Genomic DNA, 26,229 nt, shown 5'->3' on the forward strand with positions numbered 1-26,229 from the left:
CCCGACTCTGCTTCCACAGAACGCAAGAGAAGTGACACAATTTCCCTCATTAAAAGAAATTCATGTTAGCAGGCAATATTAACTAAATATGCAGGTTTCCAGAGAACACGTTTCCACTGCTCCAGAGTCCAATGGCGGCGAGCGTTACACCACACCAACCAATTGCACATGGTGATCTTAAGTTTGTGTGCGGCTACTCGGCCACGGAAAAACCATTTCATGAAGCTCCCGGCAAATTGTTCTTGTGCTGACGTTGCTGCCAGAGGCAGTTTGGAACTTGGTAGTGAGTGTTGCAACCGATGATAGATGATTTTTACATGCTACAGTGCCTTGCAAAAGTGTTCAGTCCCCCTTGACGTTTTTCATATTTTGTTGCATTACAACTTATAATTTAAATGGATTTTCATTTGGATTTGACGTAATGGACGTACACAAAACAGTCCACATTGGTGAAGTGAAAAAAAAAAAAAAAAAAACGGAAAAGTGGTGCGTGCATATGTATTCACCCCCTTTGCTATGAAGCCCCTAAATAAGATCTGGTGCAACCAATTACCTTCAGAAGTCACATCATTAGTTAAATAATGTCCACTTGTGTGCAATCTAAGTGTCACATGATCTCAGTATATACACACACGTGGCCAAAAGTTGAGAATGACACAAATATTAATTTCCACAAAGTTTGCTGCTTCAGTGTCTTTAGATATTTTTGTCAGATGTTACTATGAAACACTGAAGTATAATTACAAGCATTTCATAAGTGTCAAAGGCTTTAATTGACAATTACATGAAGTTGATGCAAAGAGTCAATATTTGCAGTTTGACCCTTCTTTTTCAAGACCTCTGCAATCCGCACTGGCATGCTGTCAATTAACTTCTGGGCCACATCCTGACTGATAGCAGCCAATTCTTGCATAATCAATGCTTGGAGTATGTCAGAATTTGTGGGTTTTTGTTTGTCCACCCACCTCTTGAGGATTGACCACAAGTTCTCAATGGGATTAAGGTCTAGGGAGTTTCCTGGCCATGGACCCAAAATATCGATGTTTTGTTCCCCGAGCCACTTAGTTATCACTTTTGCCTTATGGCAAGGTGCTCCATTACGCTGGAAAAGGCTTGTTCGTCACCAAACTGTTCCTGGATGGTTGGGAGAAGTTGCTCTCGGAGGATGTGTTGGTACCATTCTTTATTCATGGCTGTGTTCTGAGGCAAAATTGTGAGTGAGCCCACTCCCTTGGCTGAGAAGCAACCCCCCACACATGAATGGTCTAAGGATGCTTTACTGTTGGCATGACACAGGACTGATGGTAGCGCTCAACTCGTCTTCTCCGGACAAGCGGAATCAACTTTAGGAGATGGTCCTGACGCTTGCTGGACTTTCTTGGGCGCCCTGAAGCCTTCTTCACAACAATTGAACCGTTCTCCTTAAAGTTCTTGATGATCCGATAAATGGTTGATTTAGGTGCAATCTTACTGGCAGCAATATCCTTGCCTGAAATAAATAAAAAAAATATCCTTGCCTGTGAAGCCCTTTTTGTGGAAAGCAATGATGACAGCACATGTTTCCTTGCAGGTAACCATGGTTGACAGAGGAAGAACAATGATTCCAAGCACCACCCTCCTTCTGAAACTTCCAGTCTGTTATTCGAACTCAATCAGCATGACAGAGTGATCTCCAGCCTTATCCTAGTCAACACTCACACCTGTGTTAACGAGAGAATCACTGACATGATGTTAGCTGGTCCTTTCGTGGCAGGGCTGAAATGCAGTGGAAATGTTTTTTGGGGGGGGGATTCAGTTAATTTGCATGGCAAAGAGGGACCTATCAATTCATCTGATCACTTTAAAACATTCTGGAGTATATGCAAATTGCCTTCATACAAACTGAGGCAGACTGGCACAAATATTAATGTTCATTCTCAAAACTGTTGGCCACGACTGTACACCTGTTCTGAAAGGCCCCAGAGTCTGCATTACCACTAAGCAAGGGGCATCACTAAGCAAGCTGCACCATGAAGACCAAGGCACTCTTCAAACCGGTCAGGGACAAAGTTAAAGTTGTTGGGAAGTACAGATCAGGGTTGGGTTATAAAAAAATGTCAAAAACTTTGAACATCCCACAGAGCACCGTTAAATCCATTATAATTTTTTTTAAAGTGGAAGTGGTGTTGGAGGGCCAGTAGGAGGCACTCTTTCCTCTGGTCTAAAAAATATCCCAATGCCCCAGGGCAGTGATTGGGGACACTGTCCTGTATAGGGTGCCGTCTTTCGGATGGGACGTTAAACGGGTGTCCTGACTCTGAGGTCATTAAAGATCCCATGGCACTTATCGTAAGAGTAGGGGTGTTAACCCCGGTGTCCTGGCTAAATTCCCAATCTGGCCCTCAAACCATCATGGTCACCTAATAATCCCCAGTTTACAATTGGCTCATTCATCCCCCTCCTCTCCCCTGTAACTATTCCCCAGGTCGTTGCTGCAAATGAGAACGTGTTCTCAGTCAACTTACCTGGTAAAATAACGGTAAAATAAAAAAATAAAAAATAAAAAGAATGGCACCACAACAAAGCTGCCAAGAGTAGGCCGCCCACCAAAACTCACAGACCAGGCAAGGAGGGCATTAAACAGAGGCACAAAAAAAAAGGCTAAAAAGCTGCCAGTTAAGGACTTGTGAGGCCTCTGTTTCTCAAATGAGACACTCATTTACTTGTCCTCTTGCTCGGTTGTGCACCGGGGCCTCCCACTCTTTTCTGGTTAGTGCCAGTTTGCACTGTTCTGCGAAGGGAGTAATACACAGCGTTGTACGAGTTCTTCAGGTTTCTTGCCAATTTCTCGCATGGAATAGCCTTCATTTCTCAGAACAAGAATAGACTGACGAGTATCAGAAGAAATTGACAAATAGATAGGCTAATTGACATCATTTGAGTCAATTGGAGGTGCATATGTGGTTGTATTTCAAGGCCTACCTTCAAACTCAGTGCCTCTTTGCTTGACATCATGGGAAATTCAAAAGAAAATCAGCAAATAATTGTAGACCTCCACAAGTCTGGTTCATTTTTGGGAGCAATTTCCAAACGCCTGAAGGTACCATGTTCATCTGTACGAACAATAGTACGCAAGTATAAACACCATGGGACCACGCAGCTGTCATTCCGCTCAGGAAGGAGACGGGTTCTGTCTCCTAGAGACGAACGTACTTTGGTGCGAAAAGTGCAAATCAATCGCAGAACAACAGCAAACGACCTTGTGAAGATGCTGGAGGAAACAAGTACAAAAGTATCTATATCCACAGTAAAACCAGTCCTTTATCGACATACCCTGAAAGGCCGCTCAGCAAGGAAGAAGCCACTGCTCCAAAACCGCCATAGAAAAAACAAACTACGGTTTGCAATGACCCCAAGCATACTTCCAAAGTTGTGGCAAAATGGCTTAAGGACAACAAAGTCAAGGTATTGGAGTGGCCATCACAAAGCCCTGACCTCAATCCCATAGAAAATCCATGGGCAGAACTGAAAAAGCGTGTGCGAGCAAGGAGGCCTTCAAACCTGACTCAGTTACACCAGCTGTCAGGAGGAATGGGCCAAAATTCACCCAACTTATTGTGGGAAGCTTGTGGAAGGCTACCTGAAACATTTGACCCAAGTTAAACAATTTAAAAGGCAATGCTACCAAATACTAATTGAGTGTATGTAAACTTCTGACCCACTGGGAATGTGATGAAAGAAATAAAAGCTGAAAAACCATTCTCTACTGTTATTCTGATGTTACATTCTTAAAATAAAGTGGTGATCCTAACTGACCTAAGACAGGACATTTTTACTAGAATTAAATGTCAGGAATTGTGAAACACTGAGTTTAAATGCATTTGGCTAAAGTGTTTGTAAACTTCCGACTTCAACTGCATGTAGTGTAAATCGCTTATATTTTAATTATTCAAATAACATTACTGAATACTGCCAGGGGGAATGAATGCTAGGATAGGTGGAGAGACAGCACAACTTGAACCAAATCAAACATTTACACAGTTTGCTCTAAAAGCAGAGGCCATACCACCCCCAAAGTCTTTGCATGATTGAACAAGAGGATATGAAAGAAAGCAGAATACATTTTTTTTTTTAAGGATCTTGCTACCACCATTGATGAAAAATGTACAAATCAACACAGTGTACAGGACAAATCAACATAGTGTACTGTACAGGACACAAGACGGTGGTCAAATGGCTTCATCAAATGCTGCAAAAAATGTTTAAAGAAACACCAGGCTTTTTAACAAATCACAATGTCGAATCACAGTAAGTTAAATCAAACCACTTTCCACTTAAAACCATTGCTTTGTTAATTAATTAAGGTAGCACTCCAGTGGTGAATGAGACCATACATGTAGTCCTTTGTGAAGATCCGGTCCTGGTCGTCCCATTATATATTCCAGGAGGATAGGCTCTCATCCGATTAGTAGTCCTCCAGGAGCCAGCTACTAACGGGTCTAAGTGACAGAGCACCACAGCTGAGCCTTCATCAATATGCTGGGCAGCCTGGGTTCTAGAGCCTACACATCTGCACCTGCCTGTCTCCCTTTAACACACCCCACGTTCCATCACAGACCCCACCGACTGCCACGCTGGCCAATGATGGCACATTAAAGACATTTTGGGAATGTAAAGGCAAGATGAAAACTATTCTGGCGACCGTATCAATAAAACGAGGCAGGCATGCTAGAACGTCATGAATCAAAATCAAAGTTTGTAGGCAAAACCTTTGCAGTGGTTTTAGTTAAGGTAGTTGATGCAAATGAGTCACTTGCGAAATGCACTCATTAAAAATAACCTCTGATCTCCATCTTGCTAGATATTATTTTGTATTTTATTCAAGTGGATAAACTAGTGACGTACTGTAGGCAGTGACATACTTCCTCTATGCCAAAAAAGTATATAATTGAACCCAGACCCAAGTCACTTTTGCCTAGGGTCAGATTTATTGAGACTAGTGTACGATGAGGAAGACCAGTTTGAGAGCTAAATAGGTTGAGGGCAGGATCCTGCTGCAGAACACCAAACGCAATCTGTGTCTCAAAATACTAAACAAGGTCATGTCACACAAACTGAACGGCCTTGATGTTCTAAGTAGTGCCATTACCGCCATTACCGCCAAATCCATTAAAATGTTAGCCCAATAGCATGTTAGCTAAATAGCCATTAGCCGAACAGGCAATAACAATTCACGTTGTCCTAATAGGCAATAGCCTTTAGCATGGTTCAATGTTGTCTCACTGGAAGGCCTGAGTCAGAGCCATCAAAAAGGAAGAAAATCAGTCCAACAAGCAATATCCATTAGCATGTTAGCCCAATAGTATGCATCTCTATGTATTCTGACTGGAAGGCTTGAGTCAGAGCCGTGACAAAAAGGAGCACTGCCAGCAAAGGCACTCTCAGTGAACCACCTGCAGCAGGGGCAAATAATTTCCAGACCGCTCATATGTAGAGGAACTCTGACCAGTCCCCCACCCAAGCCTCTCGCCCATAATGAGATAGGATGGGGGATGCATGAAGGACACTGTGAATCTTCCCTGCACATTGAACAGCTAGAGAAAGAGAGAGGGGGAGAGGGTTGGGCTGTGGCAGGGCTACTGCAGAGCAGACAGGCTTTTCCCTCAAGAGATGGACAGCAAAAAGAGAGGCTGGCTAAAAGAGTGAATAGTCCACTAGGGAGTGGTCAGGTTATCAAAACAAAGGCCATTACAAGTGCAGCAATGTACAGCATGTTCATTAAGAGTAAACATCTGGCTAGCTTATACGTGGGAACATAGAAAGGACACGTCCGCAAAACCCTCCTATTTGGTTGTGCCATCATAATAATTAATGTATACTACTGTTGTCTAGGTAATGAGAACGGCATGGAGGGCCAAACTGAAGAATTCAGACTTCATCAAGGCTCGAAACAGTACACCTCAAATTGCAGAAAAAGTTGGTAACAATGCAGGGGTCTGACTAGGGGATAAGCTCAGAACAACATGGATGATTAGCTAACATTTAGTGGCATAAAGCATAACAAACATGAATTAACCAACAGGCAGGGGCTCTGGTCTCCACACTGCTGCTTGACACACACACACACACACACACACACGTCTGCTGCAGTATTCATAACCCTAAAATGCTTTACACTTCGCTTGCTTCTTAAATCGCCTCGGGTGGTGGGCCACAGTCCTCCTAGGCCCCACAGACTTCGCTTGCCCCTACCCCTTAGGCACTTCATGTACATCGGAGAGGATTAGATAGTCCTGAGCAGCATGACAGTAGATCCACCTTGTCCTCTGATAGGCTAGATGGAAAGCTCGCAATATTGCTTACCTTAAACTCTTAAATTCTTTCAGTGCTACAGAAAATGTCATATTACATTGATTCAGTTTGGGTTTCAAATCTACTGAAACACCGAACAAAAAAATGCAACCAATTTCTAAAATTTTACTGAGTTACAGTTCATATAAGGAAATCAGTCAATTCAAAACAATTCATTAGGCCCTATTCTATGCATTTCACATGACTGGGAATACAGATATGCATCTGTTGATCATAGATATACAGTACTAGTCAAAAGTTGGGACACCAAGTCATTCAAGGTTTTTCTTTATATTTTCAACATTGTAGAATAGTGAAGACATCGAAACTATTAAATAACACATATGGAATCATGTAGTAACCAAAAGGTATTTTATATTTGAGATTCTTCAAAGTAACCACCCTTTGCCTTGGTGACAGCTTTGCACACCCTTGGCTTGGCATTCTCTCAACCAGCATCATGAGGAATGCTTTTCCAACAAGATTGAAGAAGTGAGCACTTGTTGGCTGCTTTTCCTTCACTCTGCGGTCCAACTCATTCCAAACTATGCCAATGGGGGTTGAGGTCGGGTGATTGTGGAGGCCAGGTCATCTGATGCAGCACAATCACTCTCCTTCTTTGTAAAAAAATCTTTACACAGTCTGGAGGTGTGTTTTGGGTCATTGTCCTGTTGAAAAACAAAATGATCCCACTAAGCGCAAACCAGATGAGATGGTGTATCGCTGCAGAATGCTATGGTAGCCATGCTGCTTAAGTGTGCCTTGAATTCTAAATAAATCACCAAGTGTCACCAGCAAAGCACCCCTACACCATCACACCTCATCCATGCTTCATGGTGGGAACCACACATGCGGAGATCATCCGTTCACCTACTCTGCGTCACAAAGTCAGTGGTTGGAACCCCAAATAAATTCTGTTAATTAGGACTCATAAGACCAAGGACAGATTTCCACTGGTATAATGTCCATTGCTCGTGTTTATTGGCCCAAGCAAGTCTCTTCTTATTATTGGTGTCCTTTAGAAGTGGTTTCTTCACAGCAATTCAACCATGAAGGCCGTTACAGTTGATGTTGAGATGTGTCAGATGTGTCAGTTACTTGAACTGAGCATTTATTTGGTCTGCAATTTCTGAGTCTAGTAACTAATTAACTTACCCTCTGCAGCAGTGGTAACTCTGGGTCTTCCTTTCCTGGGGCGATCCTCAGAGCCAGTTTCATCATAGAGCTTGATGGTTTTTGCGACAGCACTTGAAGAAACTTTCAAAGTTCTTGAAATTTTCCAGATTGACTGATATTGTCTTAAAGTAATGGACTGTTGTTTCTCTTTGCTTATTTGAGCTGTTCCTGCCATAATATGGAGTTAGCCCTACCTTGTCACAACACAAGTGATTGGCTCAAATGCATTAAGGAAAGAAATTCAACAAATTAAAAAGGTACTAATTGAAATGCATTCCAGGTGACTACCTCATGAAGCTGGTTGAGAGAATGCCAAGCGTGTGCAAAGCTGTCATCAAGGCAAAGGCTGGCTACTTTGAAGAATCTCAAATATAAAAAAAATGTAACACTTGATTGCATGTGTTATTTCATAGTTTTGATGTCTTCACTATTATTATACAATGTAGAAAATAGTACAATAAAGAAACCCCTTTTTTTCACCTTTATTTAACCAGGTAGGCCAGTAAACTGCAACAAGATAAAGCAAAGTAGTGCGACAAAAACAACAGTTACACATGGGATAAACAAATGTAGTCATAACACAATAGAAAACTCTGTATTCAGTGTGAGCAAATTAAGTGAGGTAAGCCAATAAATAGGCCAATAGTGGCGAAGTAATTACAATTTAGCAATTTACACTGGAGTGATACATGTGCAGATGAGGATGTGCAAGTAGAAATACTTGTGTGCAAAAGAGCAGAAAAACAAAAACAAATATGGGGATGAGGTAGGTAGTTGGATGGGCTATTTACAGATGGGCTGTGTACAGCTGCAGCGATCGGTAAGCTGCTCTGACAGCTGACGCTTAAAGTTAGTGAGGGAGATATAAGTCTCCAACTTCAGTGGTTTTTGCAATTCGTTCCAGTCATTAACAGCAGAGAACTGGAAGGAAAGGCGGCCAAGGTAGGGTTTGGGGATGACCAGTTAAATATACCTGCTGGAGCACGTCCTACGGGTGGGTGTTGCTATGGTGACTAGTAAGCTGAGATAAGGTGGAGCTTTACCTAGCAAAGACTTATAGATGACCTGGAGCCAGTGGGTTTGGCGACGAATATGTAGCGAGGATCAGCCAACGAGAGCATACAGGTCGCAGCGTTGGGTAGTATATGGGGCATTGGTGATAAAAACGGATGGCACTGTGATAGACTGCATCCAGTTTGCTGAGTAGAGTGTTGGAGGCTATTTTGTAAATGACATCGCAGAAGTCAAGGATCGGTAGGATAGTCAGTTTTACGAGGGTATGTTTGGCAGCATAAGTGAAGGAGGCTTTGTTGCGAAATAGGAAGCCAATTATAGATATATATTTGGATTGGAGATGCTTAATGTGAGTCTGGAAGGAGAGTTTACAGTCTAAACAGACAGCTAGATATTTATAGTTGTCCACATATTCTAAGTCAGAACTGTCCAGAGTAGTGATGCTAGTCGGGCGGGCGGGTGCAGCGATCGGTTGAAGAGCATGCATTTCATTTTACTAGCATTTAAGAGCAGTTGGAGGCCACGGAGGGAGTGTTGTATGGCGTTGATGCTCATTTGGTGGTTTGTTAACACAGTATCTAAAGGGCCAGATGTATACAGGATTGAATCTGTAGTGTCCAAACTTTGACTGGTACTGTAAATATATATATATATATATATATATATATATATATATATATATATATATATATATATGTTTTATTTTAAAGGTAGGGACATGGATCAGAAAACCAGTTAGATTCCAGGAAATCTGTACAGATCCTTGCGAGATGGGGATGTGCATTATCATGCTGAAACATGAGGTGGTGGTGGCAGATGAATGGCACTTTCAAATTGCCATTGATAAAATGCAATTGTGTCCATTGTCTGTAGTTTATGCCTACCCATACCATAACCCCACAATGGTGCACTCGGTTCACAACATTGACACTGCTCGCCCACACGACGACATGCCATCTGCACGGTACAGTTGAAACCGGGACTCACAGCAGCGTGCCAGTGGGCATCAAAGGTGAGCATTTGCTGTGGTCAGGTCAAGACCCTGGTGAGGATAAAAAGCACATAGATAAGCTTCACTGAGACGGTTTCTTGCAGTTTGTGCAGAAATTCTTCGGTTACGCAAACCCACAGTTTCATCAGCTTTCCGTTGGCTTGTCTCAGACCATTCTGCAGGTGAACAAGCCGGATGTGGTGTTCCTGGGCTGGCGTGGTTACACATGGTCTGCGGTTGTGAGGCCAGTTGGACGTACTGCTAAATTCTTTAAAATTACATTGGAGGCAGCTTATGGTAGAGAAATGAGCATTCCATTTTCTGGCAACAGCTCTGGTGGACATTCCTGCAGTCAGCATGCCAATTTCATGCTTTCTCAAAACTTGAGACATCTGCAGCATTGTGTTGTGTGACGAAACTGCACATTTTAGAATAGCCTTTTATTACCCCCAGCACAAGGTGCACCTGTTCAATGATCATGCTGTTTAATTAGCTTCTCCTCTCTCCACTGGGATTCTCTGCCTCTAACCCTATTACAGGGGCTGAGTCACTGGCTTACTGGTGCCCTTTCATGCCGTCCCTAGGAGGGGTGCGTCACTTGAGTGGGTTGAGTTACTGACTTGATCTTCCTGTCTGGGTTGGCGCCCCCCCTTGGTTTGTGCCGTGGTGGAGATCTTTGTGGGCTATACTCGGCCTTGTCTCAGGATGGTAAGTTGGTGGTTGAAGATATCCCTCTAGTGGTAAGCTATCCCTCTAGTGGTGTGGGGGCTGTGCTTTGGCAAAGTGGGTGGGGTTATATCCTTCCCGTTTGGCCCTGTCCGGGGGTATCATCGGATGGGGCCACAGTGTCTCCTGACCCCTCCTGTCTCAGCCTCCAGTATTTATGCGTCGGGGGGCTAGGGTCAGTTGGTTATATCTGGAGTACTTCTCCTGTCTTATCCGGTGTCCTGTGTGAATTTAAGTATGCTCTCTCTAATTCTCTCCTTCTCTCTTTCTTTCTCTCTCTCGGAGGACCTGAGCCCTAGGACCATGCGCCAGGACTACCAGGCATGATGACTCCTTGCTGTCCCCAGTCCACCTGGCCTTGCTGCTGTTCCAGTTTCAACTGTTCTGCCTACGGCTAGGGAACCCTGACCTGTCCACCGGACGTGCTACCTGTCCCAGACCTGCTGTTTTCAACTCTCTAGAGACCGCAGGAGCGGTAGAGATACTCTTAATGATCGGCTATGAAAAGCCAACTGACATTTACTCCTGATTATTATTTGACCATGCTGGTCATTTATGAACATTTGAACATCTTGGCCATGTTCTGTTATAATCTCCACCCGGCACAGCCAGAAGAGGACTGGCCACCCCTCATAGCCTGGTTCCTCTCTAGGTTTCTTCCTAGGTTTTGGCCTTTCTAGGGAGTTTTTCCTAGCCGCCGTGCTTCTACACCTGCATTGCTTGCTGTTTGGGGTTCTAGGCTGGGTTTCTGTACAGCACTTCGAGATATTAGCTGATGTACAAAGGGCTATATAAAATAAACGTGATTTGATTTGATTCTAGATATGCCACAAACTTTTTGTTGTTGTTGAGAATTAAGCTGTGTGTGTGTGTGTGTGTATGGAACACTTCTGGGATCGTTTATTTCAGCTCATGAAACATCAACATTTCACATGTCACGTTTATATTTTTGTTCAGTGTATATATGGGATATGGCCTAGGGGTTGTTTCTATACAGGGCAAAGGGAAGGATGATAACACAGGTATGGTAAACTTTCTCACCGATCTCCATCTCGATGAAGGTGGCCTCCTCGGGGAGTGCGCGCGGCAACACGCCCGGGTCACTGAAGCTGGTCCTCAGCAGCATGGCCATGACAAAAAAGAAGAGGAGGATAGCGAAGACCGGGATGGCAGGGGACAGGTGGATTGCCAGGTATGGGCACCTGCAGATGTGACAAGAGAACCATAGGTTAATAATATTCCAGCACCACACAACTCTCATTGTTGACTCTGAATACTCCATAGTGAGTGATTATAATGTGATTGACTCGAGAAACATTAAGCTAAAGCAGGGTAGTTACAGTACCATGTGATTATTCTGTTTAGTTATGATGATGCAAATCCTCATGAATTGTGAGTGGAACATTTTAATTTCTTGTCTTCAATTTCACTCTCAAACACACTCAATATCTGATAAAAAAATATGTATTTACATGGCCCAGGAGCAAATCAGTGTTTCCCCTTTATGGCAGCACAATAATATGGCTGTGAAGATAACTAAACCTGAGGTTGAAGAAGCCCTCGTCTTACACATGAGACGATTAGAATCCCCTAATTGTCAACAAAAGCGCTGCACAAACAGTCGGCACTGAGAAACAAGCCTCTACACGTCCTTGTAGAACTGTGTTCAGAAGTTGTTTACTGACGCAGCATGCAGTTAAAACAGTTTGGTCTGCAACCCTTCCCTAGGGCTTCACACACACTGCAGCCATGGCCCAAGAATCAACAACAGCCGGAGACCATGTTTACACTTCTAAACGCTCTCACCCTCCGGAGGGGGGAGGAGCAGTATTAACACGAGTCCAATTGGCACGCCTAAACTGTAAAACTGCCAATAGACTCAAGACGCCACTCTGCACTCTGCAGCCAGGACGCCCCACACAAAAAAGCCCCTTTTCCTGTCATGGTGGCAAAGGCATTCTGTAAAGTGCTGCGGCAGATTGGCAAGCACCACAGGCCACTGCATTGAGCTATTAATAGAGAAACTGCTCTCCTTCTTCCCTGTGTGGAGAGCTCACACATCCACAATGTAAGGATAAATATATATATATTACCAGTCAAAAGTTGACAACTACTCATTTGTTTGGGTTTGTCTTTATTTTTACTATATTTTACATTGTAGAATAAGTGAAGATATCAAAACTATGAAATAACACGGACTCATGTAGTCAGCAAAAACAAGTGTTAAACAAATCAAAATATATTTGAGATTTTTCAAAGTAGCCACCCTTTGCCCCGATGACAGCTTTGCACACAATTGGCACTCTCTCAACCAGCTTCATGAGGTAGTCACCTGGAATGCATTTAAATTAACAGGTGTCCCTGTAATTTGCGTAATTTCTTTCCTTCTTAATGTGTTTGAGCCAATCAGTTGTGTTGTGACAAGATAGCCCTATCTTCTGTATACCACCCCTATTTGGTCAAAGACCAAGTCCATATTATGGCAAGAACAGCTCAAATAAGCAAAGAGAAACAGCAGCATCATTACTTCAAGACATGAAGGCCAGTCAATTCTGAACGTTTCAAGAACTTTTCAAGTTTCTTCAAGCGCAGTCGCAAAAACCATCATGAGCCATGATGAAACTGGCTCTCACGAGGACCACCACAGGAAAGGAAGACCCAGAGTTACCTCTGCTACCTGACTCAGAAATTGCAGACTAAATAAATGCTTCAGAGTTCAAGTAACAGACACATCAACAGTTCAGAGGAGACTGCATGAATCATGCCTTCATGGTCGAATTGCTGCGAAGAAACCATCACTAGAGGACACCAATAAGAATAAGAGAGACTTGCTTGGGCCAAGAAACACGAGCAATGGACATTAGACCGGTGGGAATCTGTGCTCTTGGACTGATGAGTCCAAATGAGATTTTTGGTTCCAACCGCCATGTCTTTGTGAGACGCAGAGTAGGTGAACAGATGATCTCCGTATGTGTGGTTTCCACAGTAAAGCATGGAGGTGGTGTTGTGATGGTGCTTTCTTGGTGACACTGTCAGTTATTTATGTAGAACTCAAGGCACACTTAACCAGCATGGCTACCACAGCATTCTGCAGTGATACACCATCCCATCATTTGTTTTTCAACAAGACAATGACCCAACACCCCTCCAGGCTGTGTAAGGGCTATTTGACAAAGAAGGAGAGTGATGGAGTGCTGCATCAGATGACCTGGCCTCCATAGTCCCCTGAACTCAACCAAATTGAGATGGTTTAGGATGAGTTGGACCGGAGACTGAAGGAAAAGCAGCCAACAAGTGCTCAGCATGTGGGAACTCTTTCAAGACTGTTGGAAAAGCATTCCAGGTGAAGCTGGTTGAGAGAATGCCAAGAGTGTGCAAAGCTGTCATCAAGGCAAAGGGTGGCTACTTTGAAGAATCTCAAATATATTTTGATTTGTTTAACAATTTTTTCATTACTACATGATTCCATGTGTTATTTCATAGTTTTGATGTCTTCACTATTACTCTACAATGTAGAAAATAGTGAAAATAAAGAAAAACACTTGAATGAGCAGGTGTGTTCAAACTTGACTGGTACTAATATATAACACTTCCCTCTTCATAATAATCACATTTGTAATGTCATATAAGCTGTGCATGATGCATTATAATGCACTGCTCCCCATGTGGAGAGATGTATTATGATAACACGTCCTATGAACACCCTCTTCATAATGTATTACGCCTTATGAGCTATACATGACGCATATAATTCCTTATGAAGACAGAATGGGAAAGTATTACCACATCTGGTCATACAGTACAGGCCAATGTCCATGTTGGACAGGTTGATGAGTTTTGAGTGTATTTCACAGTGTAACAGGATATGGGTTTGATCATGCAAACGGAAATTATTTTAAAAACACCAGATTTTTTTGTGGTTCTTGACGTATAAAGATGGTGGATCTTCCTACAAAATCCCAAACATAATCAATCCAAGAAAATGTGTTCTAGTTGAAAAACAAACTATCTCCCAAATCAGTCTGGTACACATGCACAAGGCACGTTTATGATGGAAGCCCCAGACACTGACCTGTTAGGTCATATTCAGTTCCCATTTAAATGTTTAATTTCCTCTTTTTGTTTGGGTGCCATTTAATGCTCAAACACCATAGTAAAAATGTTCGGTAAGAGGGAGCTACAGTGTAAAAGAGTGAGTCAACAAAACACAAGGTGACAAAGTCTACCGGTTCCTTTCACATTATGGAGATTGACTTGACTTCAGGATTTATTCCAACTCTGAGTGGGGCAAAAGGCACTATGTAGATTAGACAGGTAAGTCTGCATACTGGTGCCATACGTTTCCCCCCAGTACCTATTTAATAGTCTGGTTCCATATCTGTTGCCGCTGTGTCCAACTCCTTTGCTTGACAATTGACAATGACCATAGGAGTTGGAAAGATGGCACAAACAGATCTGGGACCAGGCTACCTTTTCAACACTAATGGAAAAATGAAAAGGAGCAGAGATCCATCCAATCAATATACATTTCCACTAGTTTAAGCCCTGAGGCAGATGGACTGAGCTTTACTTAATTTTTTTAAACAATGCGATAAACCAGTCAAATTTAAGCATGGCCCTTTTCATTTTGCTATTTCAGTTTTCATCGACAGCGTAATTAATCACGTTCAGACTGACTCATTATCAGACTCTGTGTTCAGTATTATTTGCCTTCTGAAAATCTCTCAATATGATTGAATTTCATTTTCTTAAAAAAAGGTCCAATGCAGCCATTTTTGTCTCAACATCAAACATTTACATTTACATTTAAGTCATTTAGCAGACGCTCTTATCCAGAGCGACTTACAAATTGGTGCATTCACCTTATGGCATCCGGTGGAACAGCCACTTTACAATAGTGCATCAGATCTTTTAAGGGGGGGGGGGGGGGGGGCAGAAGGATTGCTTTATCCTAGGTATTCCTTGAAGAGGTGGGGTTTCAGGTGTCTCCGGAAGGTGGTGATTGACTCCGCTGTCCTGGCGTCGTGAGGGAGTTTGTTCCACCATTGGGGGGCCAGAGCAGCGAACAGTTTTGACTGGGCTGAGCGGGAACTGTACTTCCTCAGTGGTAGGGAGGCGAGCAGGCCAGAGGTGGATGAACGCAGTGCCCTTGTTTGGGTGTAGGGCCTGATCAGAGCCTGAAGGTACTGAGGTGCCGTTCCCCTCACAGCTCCGTAGGCAAGCACCATGGTCTTGTAGCGGATGCGAGCTTCAACTGGAAGCCAGTGGAGAGAGCGGAGGAGCGGGGTGACGTGAGAGAACTTGGGAAGGTTGAACACCAGACGGGCTGCGGCGTTCTGGATGAGTTGTAGGGGTTTAATGGCACAGGCAGGGAGCCCAGCCAGCAGCGAGTTGCAGTAATCCAGACGGGAGATGACGAGTGCCTGGATTAGGACCTGCGCCGCTTCCTGTGTGAGGCAGGGTCGTACTCTGCGGATGTTGTAGAGCATGAACCTACAGGAACGGGCCACCGCCTTGATGTTGGTGGAGAACGACAGGGTGTTGTCCAGGATCACGCCAAGGTTCTTAGCGCTCTGGGAGGAGGACACAATGGAGTTGTCAACCGTGATGGCGAGATCATGGAACGGACAGTCCTTCCCCGGGAGGAAGAGCAGCTCCGTCTTGCCGAGGTTCAGCTTGAGGTGGTGATCCGTCATCCACACTGATATGTCTGCCAGACATGCAGAGATGCGATTCGCCACCTGGTCATCAGAAGGGGGAAAGGAGAAGATTAATTGTGTGTCGTCTGCATAGCAATGATAGGAGAGACCATGTGAGGTTATGACAGAGCCAAGTGACTTGGTGTATAGCGAGAATAGGAGAGGGCCTAGAACAGAGCCCTGGGGGACACCAGTGGTGAGAGCGCGTGGTGAGGAGACAGATTCTCGCCACGCCACCTGGTAGGAGCGACCTGTCAGGTAGGACGCAATCCAAGCGTGGGCCGCGCCGGAGATGCCCAACTCGGAGAGGGTGGAGAGGAGGATCTGATGGTTCACAGTATCGAAGGCAGCCGATAGGTCTAGAAGGATGAGAGCAGAGGAGAGAGAGTTAGCTTTAGCAGTGCGGAGCGCCTCCGTGATACAGAGAAGAGCAGTCTCAGTTGAGTGACTAGTCTTGAAACCTGACTGATTTGGATCAAGAAGGTCATTCTGAGAGAGATAGCAGGAGAGCTGGCCAAGGACGGCACGTTCAAGAGTTTTGGAGAGAAAAGAAAGAAGGGATACTGGTCTGTAGTTGTTGACATCGGAGGGATCGAGTGTAGGTTTTTTCAGAAGGGGTGCAACTCTCGCTCTCTTGAAGACGGAAGGGACGTAGCCAGCGGTCAAGGATGAGTTGATGAGCGAGGTGAGGTAAGGTAGAAGGTCTCCGGAAATGGTCTGGAGAAGAGAGGAGGGGATAGGGTCAAGCGGGCAGGTTGTTGGGCGGCCGGCCGTCACAAGACGCGAGATTTCATCTGGAGAGAGAGGGGAGAAAGAGGTCAAAGCACAGGGTTGGGCAGTGTGAGCAGAACCAGCGGTGTCGTTTGACTTAGCGAACGAGGATCGGATGTCGTCGACCTTCTTTTCAAAATGGTTGACGAAGTCGTCTGCAGAGAGGGAGGAGGGGGGGGGGAGGGGGAGGAGGATTCAGGAGGGAGGAGAAGGTGGCAAAGAGCTTCCTAGGGTTAGAGGCAGATGCTTGGAATTTAGAGTGGTAGAAAGTGGCTTTAGCAGCAGAGACAGAAGAGGAAAATGTAGAGAGGAGGGAGTGAAAGGATGCCAGGTCCGCAGGGAGGCGAGTTTTCCTCCATTTCCGCTCGGCTGCCCGGAGCCCTGTTCTGTGAGCTCGCAATGAGTCGTCGAGCCACGGAGCGGGAGGGGAGGACCGAGCCGGCCTGGAGGATAGGGGACATAGAGAGTCAAAGGATGCAGAAAGGGAGGAGAGGAGGTTTGAGGAGGCAGAATCAGGAGATAGGTTGGAGAAGGTTTGGGCAGAGGGAAGAGATGATAGGATGGAAGAGGAGAGAGTAGCGGGGGAGAGAGAGCGGAGGTTGGGACGGCGCGATACCATCCGAGTAGGGGCAGTGTGGGAAGTGTTGGATGAGAGCGAGAGGGAGAAGGATACAAGGTAGTGGTCGGAGACTTGGAGGGGAGTTGCAATGAGGTTAGTGGAAGAACAGCATCTAGTAAAGATGAGGTCAAGCGTATTGCCTGCCTTGTGAGTAGGGGGGGAAGGTGAGAGGGTGAGGTCAAAAGAGGAGAGGAGTGGAAAGAAGGAGGCAGAGAGGAATGAGTCAAAGGTAGACATGGGGAGGTTAAAGTCACCCAGAACTGTGAGAGGTGAGCCGTCCTCAGGAAAGGAGCTTATCAAGGCATCAAGCTCATTGATGAACTCTCCAAGGGAACCTGGAGGGCGATAAATGATAAGGATGTTAAGCTTGAAAGGGCTGGTAACTGTGACAGCATGGAATTCAAAGGAGGCGATAGACAGATGGGTAAGGGGAGAAAGAGAGAATGACCACTTGGGAGAGATGAGGATCCCGGTGCCACCACCCCGCTGACCAGAAGGTCTCGGGGTGTGCGAGAACACGTGGGCAGACGAAGAGAGAGCAGTAGGAGTAGCAGTGTTATCTGTGGTGAGCCATGTTTCCGTCAGTGCCAGGAAGTCGAGGGACTGGAGGGACGCATAGGCTGAGATGAGCTCTGCCTTGTTGGCCGCAGATCGGCAGTTCCAGAGGCTACCGGAGACCTGGAACTCCACGTGGGTCGTGCGGGCTGGGACCACCAGGTTAGGGTGGGCGCGGCCACGCGGTGTGAAGCGTTTGTATGGTCTGTGCAGAGAGGAGAGAACAGGGATAGACAGACACATGGTTGACAGGCTACAGAAGAGGCTACGCTAATGCAAAGGAGATTAGAATGACAAGTGGGCTACACGTCTCGAATGTTCAGAAAGTTAAGCTTACGTTGCAAAAAATAAGAATAAAATACAAGATCTTATTGACTAAAATGATATAGTGCTGCTGGCTGGTGAAGTAGCCTGGCTAGCAGTGGCTACGTTGTTGAAAGTGAAGCTGGCTAGGTAACCTCGACAATTTCACTAAATTTCTCTAAACTACACAATTATCATGGATACAAGGACAGGAAAGACAACTAGCTAACACTACGCTAATCAAGTCGTTCCGTTGTAATGTAAGTTTCTACAGTGCTGCTATTCGGTAGAAGTTGGCTAGCTAGCAGTGTTGGCTAGGTAGGAGGACGGCAGCGCGGCAGGCGAAAAATAGCTGGCTAGCTAACCGATAATTACTCAAAGCTACACAATTATCTTAGATAAAAAGATAGCAAAGAAAACTATGTAGCTAGCTAACACTACACAAGTCAAGTCGTTCCGTTGTAATGTAATCGTTTCTACAGTGCTGCTAATCGGTGGCTAGCTGGCTAGCTAGCAGGGTTGACTACGTTACGTTAGGGCGAGAATACCTGGCTAGCGAACCTCAGCGAACCTTGATAACTACACAATTATCACCGATACAAAGACGGCTATGTAGCCAGCTAAGTAGCTAGCTAAGATCGAACAAATACAAATCAAAGATAGCAAAGACAACTGTGTAGTCAGCCAACACTACACTGATCAAGTCGTTCCGTTGTAATGCACTCGTTTCTACAATGCTGCTATTCGGTGGGAAGCTGGCTAGCTAGCAGTGTTTGGCTACGTTGCGTTACGTTAGGGCGAAAATAGCTGGCTGGCGAACCTCAATAACTACACAATTATGTTTGATGCAAAGACGGCTATGTAGCTAGCTAAGATCAAACAAATCAAACCGTTGTACTGTAGTGAAAATGAAAATCAGACCGTTGTACTATAATGAAATGTAATGAAAAGTTTATACTACTATTCGGTAGACGGTGGACGTTTGCTAGCTGCTGGGCAGATAGCAGTGTGGACTACGATAGACGACGGAATACGATAATTACGCAATTATCTTTTATACACAGACGGCTCAGTAGCTAGCTAAGAAGAAATTGCTAAGGTTAGACAAATTAACCGTTGTACTATAATGAAATGTAATGAAAATGAAATGAAAATTTATACTACCTGCAGAGCGAATGCAAATGCGACCGCAAATGCGACCGCTCGCTCCAAATCCTTGCTGGGTTATAATTAAGCACCTTACTGTGATTTTTTATTGAAAACATGGTGAAAAATAAATAAATAGCAATTTCTCAAGCAACAATTTTGCTAGGACTGTCTGGGAGTGGTCTGAGTGAGGAGAAAATTGAAAACTAGCTGTTATTGGCCGAGAGGGTTGGAACTCTTATTGGTCTATTAACTAAGGATGTCTCTGGACCTGACAGTTCATGCAGCTTTAGTATTCTGATAATGGAATTCTGGTAGAATCCAGATTGAGGAGAAATCCCCACACAATGCATCCCTGTCCACCTCCTGAAGTGGTCAGATAGATCTGAACACAATCAGACCACAACACGACTTGTGTGTCTAGACCCGTCTTTTCAATGCAAGCTTTGTGTTCTGATAGCCGAAGTCACATGTAACTGTAGACACAACCTAATTTACCACCTGTTGATATCACGAGGCAGGCCACAACTCCATCGCTCCAAAACAGGCAAACAATTTCAGGCAGTCTTTTCAAACAGATCTTACACTTAAAAATCAGCACTATCCGAATTTTCACAATTGAACAATATTATTCCAACCTCAGTGTGGAAATATATATAAAACACAGTTAATCTCATTTTTGACTGCACTGGGCCTTTAATATGTTCTCATATATTACCTTGTTTGTTCTTTCTCTCCACCGCTATCGTCGGTGAGAAAGGCTTCCCAAATTAGTGTTCAAAGTAGGCTATATTTATGCCCTCAAGTCATCTCAAAATAACATCAAACCAAGTCATTGAGCAACAAAATTCCTTTAAGATATCTAAATATGTAATTTCTCTTAACTATCCCTTTAAAATTGTGTCTTGAGCCCAACCTGCATGCCATAGAACCTGTACAATTTGTCACACACTTTCCTAACACATGAGGCTTATAACAGCCAGTTCTTTGAATACATTGAAAGCAGAGCTAACATCTCAACCACTGGCTCTACCTGGTATCAATTATAATAGGTAACAGATGCAGAGTAAACACTTTACTGTTAACTTTTAACCACTGGAGGGGGAAGGGTCATTTTATTGAGGGCTCTCTAATCTAGACTAAACCATTTAACTTCACATTTAACACACTGATAAGGGGATAGGTACAGGACTTGTTAAGTAACAAGAACTAAAAAATAATATTTTTCTGGTTCCCTTCAACTTTAGTTGAGGTGTCTATGAAACGGGTGTAATTCTCAGTTTGAGATTTATCTGCCCTATTTCCTGCTTTTCAGCCCAGGACTAGAATTAATCTGTGTCTGGGAAACCGGCTGATCATGTATTTCAAGAATGGAGATGAGGAGAGGCCTCTAAGGTAGAGACTTCGCAGCCTTAAAAAAGTAGAACCGAGGAATATGTCATGCCTTAGCTTTGCCACTCCTGACATTTGCCTTCACTGAGTATCTCATACCCAGCCTTTATGAATACATAACACAGGCGTTAGCTGTCTGTTGGAGAGAAGAAGTGAATCACAATAACAATGAATTATGTACTATACTGCTGCGCTACAGATCTGCAGTAAGCCTGCTGTGTAACTTCTCTCTTTTGTAAGGTCTCTCTTTCTCACACACACTAAACAGTTCCCTGACCCAGGAAATAGTCCCATAATATTCGCCGCTGTATATTCTGACCAGAGTCCCTAGTGATCTCTAAGCCACAGTCATCTCACTACCTGCAGAACATGCCCCAGTTGTTGCTATGTGATTCCTTATTCTACATGTCATGTTTGTTCTAGACATAAATCTCCAATCTGAACTTACCAAGGTTTGTGCCCAGTTGTCTTCATGACATATTGGCTTGAAACCAAGAATGGCCACAAGACTAAGACCTCAAAGTGCTGTCTGGACATTTCCCTTTGAACAATAAGAAAGAAACCCCAACCGACAGTAAGGGTGCAGTTTAGTGACATCAATATATAATAATGAACTCAAAAAAAAAAAAAACACTACAATTGGTTACTCAACTTAAGGACAATCAACTAAATCTTCGGTCATTTTAAAACCAGTTGGAATTGAAAACTGTCTGATATTAATATTCAGAAACAAGTTGCATCAGCAACAAAAAGTTGTAACAGTGGAGCAGAACAAAGTGATTCATTAATAAATCAGATCACAACGATGTGATTCCATGAAATACCACACCAGTGACCTCTGACAGAGAAAGGAAAAAGGAACATAGTAGTGTGGAGAATCAATAAGGACCCAACAAGACACTGCAAACAACGGCTGTGTTCCAAATGGCACCCTTTCCCCTATAGTGCACTACTTCTGACCAGGGCCCAGTGGAGTGCCATTTGGGACGTACTCCATATTGATCTGAAAATTGAGAAGGGTCCGAAACCTTAAGACCCAAAATGCTGCCAGAGTGGCTATGAGGCAGTACCGCACACCTGAGTCCTTTAAAGAGATGATATCACACATCTCTTGGGAGAATGGTGGCATGTGTCTTCCATTTCAAAGCACTTGGATGGAGGTGAAAAACGTGTAAAGTGTCTCTCCCTAGCTCGCCTCCTTGACTTGAAGTACAGATATGAACAGGGTAATTTCACTGAAATTCACTCTCCCTATAAACAACAAAACATTAAACAAGAATTTTTTTATGGAACAAAGACTACCTTATGATAATTGGAAATAGATAGTGGTTCTGAATATGAAATCAGGGCACTGACGTGGTTGTGTTCATTAGACACCAAAATGAAGAAAAACAGACAACCAGGGAGTGACTACCTTTACCTGTTCAATCATAAAACACTCATTTAATTTGCTGATTTAGACACACACACACACACACACACAGAGAGAGGGGACGATGGATACCCAGGGGGACCTCAGGTCTGTTACTAGATATCCTCTGGCCAGAGTCACACTAAGGTCAGCACTTGGCAGTGCAATCTCTCCCCCTCCCGAGCTACACACACACACAATATTTGAGGGATCTGACCGGGAGAAGACAAGGGCCGCTATGCTAGACTAGCCACCTCCATGAGGACTTGTACAGCAGCAGCCAGGCCTTCAGTTCACAGAGCCAAATGACTATCAAAGCCTGAGCTTGTTCATTTAGCATCAAACAGAAGAAAAAAATACAGAAAATTAGGGACCTGGACCAATAAGAAATGATAATTTCTGTTTGTTGCAAAACATACAAAGACCACACAATCCTACTGTACGAATCAATGCTGGAAAAAGGAAAATCCTACAATTTGTTTCTACCAATTTGGCTCATCTGTTGTGTGTAGGTTTTGTTCATTTGTAGGGCAGCTACTCTTCAGGGGGAGCCTCCCTCACTAGACTGCTGATGGTTGGTGATAAGTAGAGGTTTACCCAGTTGGTTGGTTGTTCTTGGACTGGGTCCAGCCTGCTCAGGAGGACACTGCCTCTCTGTCCTCCAATCTATGCCCTGTTGCTACTTTTTACTCCAAAAAGAAAAATGAAAGGAACCTGGCCCTAATGCAGTGAATTGATTCCGAAGGAAGAAATGTGTGTGTTGGATATTCACAGACAAACATCAATATAATTAGTGGGAGGATAACTAAGCTGGATCTCCTAGAGTAATGTAATCGTAGGATTCCTCTAAAGTCGTTGACCTTGAGCTGTCAGAACTGGGTTGTGTTTGTTAGGGTACATAAAGCAAAACAGTGTGCAAACGAAAATAGAAAATGAACACAAGCCTTTGTTCTTGGCCAAGCTCAGATAGGACCGCTCAGTTGCACTCAGATTCAGCCCGTTTTCTTTAGTTTGGTGCCTAAAGAACGAACCCATGGTTAGATCTGTCTCCCCTCTGAAAACGACTACATATATTCAGTGTAATGAGGATGCTACACCAGTGATGATTAGCCTGACCGACCAATATCCTATTGGTGTAAACCATGAAAGCACAGCCATCAAAAGTGGTTTCCATCATTGTTTCCTTACATAAGACTAGTAGTTTAGTCTACAGTAATATTAGTAACATTCTTGCTAAATGAGGAATGTCAAACTGTCACCAGATAATCACAGACCCTCCATGCCCAGCTGCAGAATCTGTCCCATAGATGATCCATGGCAACCTCATTCCATAACTCCATGTGCTGTAGCCAACTCCTATTGTCATTCCATACAGTCCATAAAGGACATACAGTACCAGTCAAAAGTTGACACCTACTCATTCAAGGGTTTTTCTTTATTTTTACTATTTTCTACATAGTAGAATAATAGTAAAGAAGACATCAAAACTATAAAATAACACTTTATTTATGGAATCGTGTAGTAAGCATTAAAAAGTGTTACACAAATCAAAATGTATTTTATATTTGAGATTCTTCAAAGTAGCCACCCTTTGCCTTGATGGCAGCTTTGCACACTTAGCAATATCTCAACCAGCTTCACCTGGAATGCTTTTCCAACTGTCTTGAAGTAGTTCCCACATATGCGGAGCACGTGTTAACTGCTTTTTCTTCACACTACGGTCCAACTCATCCCTAACCATCTCAATTGGGTTGAGGTCGGATGATTGTGGAGGCCAGGTGATCTGATGCAGCACTCCACTCTCCTCCTTGGTTAAATAGACTTTACAGTCTGGATTCGTGTTGGGTCATTGTCCTGTTGAAAAACAAATGATAGTCCCACTAAGCACAAACCAGATGGGATGGTGTATTGCTGCAGAATGCTGTGGTAGCCATGCTGGTTAAGTGTGCCTTGAATTCTAAATAAATCACCAACAGTGTCACCAGCAAAGCACCCCCACACCATCACACCACCTCCTCCACGCTTCACGGTAGGAACCACATATGCGGTGATCATCCGTTCACCTACTCTGGGTCTCACAAAGACATGGCGGTTGGAACCAAAAATCTCAAATTTGGACTCATCAGATCAAAAGGACAGATTTCCACCGGTCTAATGTCCATTACTCGTGTTTCTTGGCCCAAGCAAGTCTCTTCTTCTCGTTGCTGTCCTTTAGTAGTGGTTTATTTACAGCAATTCGACCATGAAGGCCTGATTCATGCAGTCTCCTCTGAACAGTTGAGGTTGAGATGCATCTGCTACTTCAACTCTATGACGCATTTATTTGGGCTGCAATCTGAGGTGCAGTTAACTCTAATGAACATGTCCTCTGCAGCAGAGGGTCTTTCTTTCCTGTGGCGGTCCTCATGAGAGCTAGTTTCGTCATAGTGCTTGATGGTTTTTGCGACTGCACTTGAAGAAAGTTCTTGAAGTTCTTGAAATGTTCCAGATTGACTGACATTCATGTCTTAAAGTAATGGACTATCGTTTCAGTTTGCATATTTGAGCTGTTCTTGTCATAATATGGACTTGGTCATTTACCAATAGGGCTATCTTGTTTATACCAACCCTACCTTGTCACAGCACAACTGATTGGCTCAAACGCATTAAGGAAAGAAATTCAACAAATTTACTTTTAACAAGGCACACCTGTTCATTTAAATGCATTCCAGGTGACTACCTCATGAAGCTGGTTGAGAGAATGTCAAGAGTGTGCAAAGCTATAATCAAGGCAAAGGGTGGCTACTTTGAAGAATCTCAAATATAATTGAACACTTTTTTGGTTACTACATGATTCCGTAGGTGTTATTTCATAGTTGATGTCTTCACTATTCTACAATGTCAGAAATGTATATTTTTAAATAGAGAAAACCCCTTGAATGAGTAGGTGTCCAAACTTTTGACTGGTACTGTACATAGAGTCCAAAGAGCTCATGGGACAAGGCCAGATCCATGGGAATTGGAGAAGTCCTGTCTATATAGATGTCTCTCTTTTTAGGTGCAGATTTTGACTTGTTTGGCCCATGATTCATGGGCATTTTAAGATTTAGACATCAATGTGTTAGGACAGGTATTCCCATTGCGCGTACCCCTCAGCAGGTACACCAGGTAAAAATGTGACTCACCTTCACATTTTCAATCAATCCATTTTTATTTTCCAATAGGGCTATACCCCCTCGCCTGAGTAGCCACGTTTCACTGACAAAAATTCAATTAAACCATCTAGTGTTCAGCGAAATAATGTCAAATACAAGTAGCCTAGTCAAATAATTAACATCCAATTACATCAACCGTTACCTTCTAGTGGGAATTCCACTAACGGTCCGTATGTAGCCAAACCGTAGCTGCTGCTCATTCCGTTTGCTCGAAAAATGATAAATGGTTAAATAAAAAGTAAGGCCTGCGTCCACAGAGACACAAACGATCTCTACTGGTAGTACTGCTACTACCAACAGTACACCTGCACCTGTTCACAAAACAAGTTGTTCTGCGTCAACGATCACATCCAATGGTAGCATCAGTAATTCTACATTTGTTTTTAGCCCAGCTAGCATGGACACTGACAGTTGTGAATCTGATGCAGCCAAAGAGCTACTGTCCCCTTACCCGGGAAAGCACCGAACAACAGACAGGGACATGGACCATCGAAGATGTGCAAATATGATGAGAAATACATTGATTTGGGGTTCACTTATATTGGGAGTAGAGCCTTTCCTCAGCCACAGTGTGTTAAAAACTCAGCAAAAAGAAACATCCTCTCACTGTCAACTGTGCAAATTTACATGTGTAAATATTTGTATGAACATTACAATATTCTACAACATACAAACTGAACAAGTTCCACAGACATGTGACTAACAGAAATGGAATAATGTGTCCCTGAACAAAAGGGGGGGGGGGGGGGGGGGGGCAAAAACAAAAGTAACAGTCAGTATCTGGTGTGGCCACCAGCTGCATTAAGTACTGCAGTGCATCTCCTCCTCATGGACTGCACCAGATTAGCCAGTTCTTGCTGTGGGTGTTACCCCACTCTTCCACCAAGGCACCTGCAAGTTCC

General features: G+C 43.7%; 1 protein-coding gene across 2 annotated transcripts in view; it reads right to left on the minus strand.

Annotated features, from left to right (window-relative positions):
* The window catches only part of LOC129858225 (palmitoyltransferase ZDHHC9-like), a 50,974-nt gene that overhangs the window by 18,846 nt on the left and 5,899 nt on the right, over positions 1–26,229 (minus strand). The window contains exons 1-2 of one of the 2 annotated variants that reach the window (XM_055927277.1): positions 15,100–15,167; positions 11,279–11,439 (exon numbers count right to left, since the gene is read on the minus strand). In XM_055927277.1, coding sequence (XP_055783252.1) covers positions 11,279–11,439; positions 15,100–15,140 — 202 coding nt within the window. In that variant the 5' untranslated portion in view covers positions 15,141–15,167. Of the gene's footprint in view, positions 1–11,278; positions 11,440–15,099; positions 15,168–26,229 lie in introns of those variants that run through there. The other variant, XM_055927275.1, reaches the window with a different exon arrangement.

This window comes from Salvelinus fontinalis, chromosome 6 (genome assembly GCF_029448725.1).
Source record: "Salvelinus fontinalis isolate EN_2023a chromosome 6, ASM2944872v1, whole genome shotgun sequence".
NCBI classification, from domain to species: Eukaryota; Metazoa; Chordata; class Actinopteri; order Salmoniformes; family Salmonidae; genus Salvelinus; species Salvelinus fontinalis.